General features: G+C 45.1%; 1 protein-coding gene across 2 annotated transcripts in view; it reads left to right on the top strand.

Annotated features, from left to right (window-relative positions):
- ASH1L (ash1 (absent, small, or homeotic)-like (Drosophila)) overlaps window positions 1-4,068 on the top strand; it is a 245,447-nt gene that overhangs the window by 215,022 nt on the left and 26,357 nt on the right. For both annotated transcript variants that reach the window (XM_011987546.1, XM_011987545.1), the window contains exons 12-14: window positions 693-801; window positions 3,370-3,534; window positions 3,709-3,803. In XM_011987546.1, the coding sequence (XP_011842936.1) occupies window positions 693-801; window positions 3,370-3,534; window positions 3,709-3,803 (369 nt within the window). The remainder of the gene's footprint in view (window positions 1-692; window positions 802-3,369; window positions 3,535-3,708; window positions 3,804-4,068) is intronic.

The raw sequence follows: 4,068 nt of genomic DNA, 5'->3' as shown, positions 1-4,068 counted from the left end.
GGCTAATTTTTATATTTTTAGTAGAGACAGTTTTGCCATGTCGGCCGCACTGGTCTCAAACTCCTGACCTCAGGTGACCCATCTGCCTAGGCCTCCCAAAGTACTAGGATTACAGGCGTGAGCTACCGCGCCTGGTCTGGTCTCGAACTCTTGGCCTCAGGTGATCCTCCCACCTCAACCTCCCAAAGTGCTGGGATTACAGGTGAGCCATAATTTAGAAGGACTCTGAATACCAAGCAGGAAAACTTAAAGCCTAATTGACAACACAGACCATGTCTTCAAGAAAAATTATTTAGGATTCTTACTCTGGCAGTATTATACAGGCTGCCAAGGATAGAAAAGAGATTGAAAGTGGAGGCCGGGCGTGGTGGCTCATGCCTGTAATCCTAGCACTTTGGGAGGCCGAGGCGGGCAGATCACCTGAGGTCAGGAGTTCAAGACCAGCCTGGCCAACGTGGTGAAACCCCGTCTCTACTAAAAATACGAAAATTAGCCAGGTGTGGTGGCTTACGCCTGTAATCCCAGCTACTCAGGAGGCTGAGGCAGGAAAATCACTTGAACTGGTGAAGCAGAGCTTGCAGTGAACTGAGATCACACCACTGCACTCCAGCCTGGGCAACAGAGGATGCTCTGTCTCAAAAAAAAGAAAAAAAAAAAAATCCAGCCTTTATAACTGTTTTCTCTCTTTACAGGTCTGTTAATGGAGTATACCGGATTGGACTCTATGCTCTTAAAGATATGCCAGCTGGGACTGAACTCACTTATGATTATAACTTTCATTCCTTCAATGTGGAAAAACAGGTAAGAATAATAAATCCTAGAGGGAGATTGGACTTTATCCCTTACAATGCTGTAATAACATGAGCTTTTAGTAAACATGATTGACTTGGAGCCATTAAGAAGTATGTGAGAGGCTGGACACTGGTTCATACCTTTAATCCCAGCACTTTGTGAGGCTGATGTGGGCAGATCACTTGAGCTCAGAATTTCAAGACCAGCCTGGCCAACATGACAAAACCCCATCTATCAAAAATACAAAGATTAGCTGGACATGGTGACATGCACCTGTAATCCCAGTTTCTTGGAGGCTAAGGCAGGAGAATTGCTTCAACCCTGGAGGCGGAGGTTGCATGACATTGAGCCGAGATTGCACCACTGCACTCCGGCCTGGGTGACAAAGCCAGACTAACTGTGTCTCAAAAAAAAAAAAAAGTATATGGGAGGTCAGGCGCAATGACTCACTCCTGTAATCCCAGCACTTTGCAAGGCTGAGGCAAGCGGATTGCTTGTAGTCTAGGAGTTCAAGACCAGCATGGGTAACATGGTGAAACCCTGTCCCTACCAAAAAAATACAAAAACTAGCCAAGTGTGGTCGCACGTGCCTGTGGTCCCAGCTACTTGGGAGGCTGAGGTGGGAAGATTGCTTGAGCCCAGAAGGTGGAGGTTGCAGTAAGCCAGGACCACACCAATGCACTGCAGCCTGTCAAACAGAGCAAGACCCTGTCTCAAACACAAAAAAAGAAAAAGAGGTTGGATGTGGTGGCTCACACCTGTAATCCCGGCACTTTGGGTGGCCAAGGCAGGCAAATCACGAGGTCAGGAGTTTGAAATCAGCCTGACCAATATGGTGAAACCCCATCTCTACTAAAAATACAAAAATCAGCTGGGCATGGTGGTGCACACTTATAGTCCCAGCTACTCATGAGGCTGAGGCAGAAGAATCGCTTGAACTCAGGAGGCTGAGGTTGCAGAGATCGTGCCAGTGCACTCCAGCCTGGGCAACAGAGTGAGATTCTAGCTCAGAAAGGAAAAGAAAAGAATAAAGGAAGAGAAGAATTACATGGGAGCCTGGGCACAGTAGTGCATACTTACCTATAGTCCCAGATACTCAAGAGGCTGAGGCAGGAGGATCACTTGAGCCCGGGAGTTCAAGGCCAACCTGGGCCACAGAACGGGACCCCTTCTCTAAAACGGTTAAAATTTTTTGTTATTAAGACAGGATCTTGTTCTGTGGCCCACACTAGAATGCAGTGATGTGATCATGGCTCACCACAGCCTTTATCTCCTGGGCTTAAGCAGTCTTCCCACCATACCCTTCTGAGTACCTGGGACCACAGGCGTGCACCACTGTGCCTTGCTAATTTTTTTTTTTTTTAAATTTTGTAGAGATGGTGTCTCCTCCTTTTGTCCAGGCTGGTCACAAACTCCTGGACTCAAGCGATTCTCCCACCTCAGCCTCCCACAGTGCTGGGATTACAGACCTGAGCCACCATGTCCAGCCAAATTTTTTAATTAAGTGCTTGCTTTGACAGCATATATACTAAAATTGGAAAGATACAAAGAAGATTAGCATGGCCCCTATGCAAGGATGACAAACAGATTACTGAAGCATTTCATGTTTGGTTTTTTTTAATTAATTTTTTTTTGAGACAGTCTCGCTCTGTCGCCCAGGCTGGAGTGCAGTGGTGTGATCTCGGCTTGCTGCAAGCTCTGCCTCCCAGGTTCACTCCATTCTCCTGCCTCAGCCTCCCAAAAGTAGCTGAGACTATAGGCACCTGCCACCATGCCCGGCTAATTTTTTGTATTTTTTTAGTAGAGGTGGGATTTCACTGTGTTAGCCAGAATAGTCTCCATCTCCTGACCTCGTGATCCGCCCACCTTGGCCTCCCAAAGTGCTGGGATTACAGGCATGAGCCACGACACCTGGCCGTTTTAAAAATTTGTTTTAAAGAAGTATATGGGAGAGGACAGTTTTTCACTCTGTACACCACCTGTCTCGGATACATAGTGCCCAATTACTTTGAAGAAAGAGATTGCCCTGTTGTTTTTGGTCTCCACTCAGTTGTTAACTTTTCTGGGGAAGAAGTTTTCCTAAAATTTAATCCATCCTTTCTATTCCAGTGGAAACCCATTTCTATTTATACTCTCAATCAGTTGTTTTCCCATATATGCAGATTTCTTGATTTATACTTAACGTGTGTCCAAATGCTCAGACATCCTTTTTAAGCTAGTAAATGAAACTGCAAGCTAAAAAAAAAAATTATTCTCAGTTGGTCACAGTGGCTCACACCTGTAATCCCAGCACTTTGGGAGGCCAAGGTGGGAGAGTTGCTTGAGCCCTGGAGTTCGAGACCAACCTGCTCAACATGGCGAAACCCTGTCTCTACACAAAATACAAAAATTAGCCTGGCATAGTGGCATGCACCTGTAATGTCAGCTACTGGAGAGCCTGAGATAGGAGGATCAGTTGAGCCCAGGAGGTTGAGACTGCAGTGAGCCATGATCGTACTACTGTACTTCAGCCTGAATGACAGGAAAGACCGTGTCTCAAAAAAATAAAAATAAAAAAATTATTCTCTCTCTTCAAAGCAACTTTGTAAGTGTGGATTTGAGAAATGTCGAGGAATCATCGGAGGCAAGAGTCAGCGTGTGAATGGACTCAGCAGCAGCAAAAACAGCCAGCCCATGGCCACACACAAAAAATCTGGACGGTCAAAAGAGAAGAGAAAGTCTAAGCACAAGCTGAAGAAACGGGTGAATAATTATCTAATGACTTTCCCCAAAAGCTATTTATGAGATGCTTAGAGGCAATTGCTGGAATAAGGGAATTACCAGAGGGTGGCATCTTAAGAGTGGTTTTAATATTCTTGGAGATTATTTCTGACTGATATTTTTTTAAATCTCTAATCTGATCCATCTCTTTTTCAGAGAGGCCATCTCTCTGAGGAACCCAATGAAAATATCAATACCCCAACTAGATTGACCCCCCAATTACAGATGAAGCCCATGTCCAATCGTGAAAGGTAAAAAGGAAATACTCTTATCCATGTTCCCTTTAAGTTATATGATTGCTTATCTGTGTAAAAAATTATGAAACTTCTATATTGTTGATCCACTTTCTTTTATCTTAAGCCAAAGGGTTCAGGGGATCTGTGAACTTGGATGGAGGAAATACATTCTTTTTTTTGAGATGGAGTCTCGCTGTGTTGCCCAGGCTGGAGTGCAGTGGTGCAATCTTGGCTCACTGCAGGCTCCACCTCCCGGGTTCATGCCATTCTCCTACCTCAG

This window comes from Mandrillus leucophaeus, unplaced genomic scaffold (assembly GCF_000951045.1).
Source record: "Mandrillus leucophaeus isolate KB7577 unplaced genomic scaffold, Mleu.le_1.0 Scaffold310, whole genome shotgun sequence".
Classification (NCBI taxonomy): Eukaryota; Metazoa; Chordata; class Mammalia; order Primates; family Cercopithecidae; genus Mandrillus; species Mandrillus leucophaeus.
This window is presented reverse-complemented; position numbering and strand designations above follow the sequence as displayed.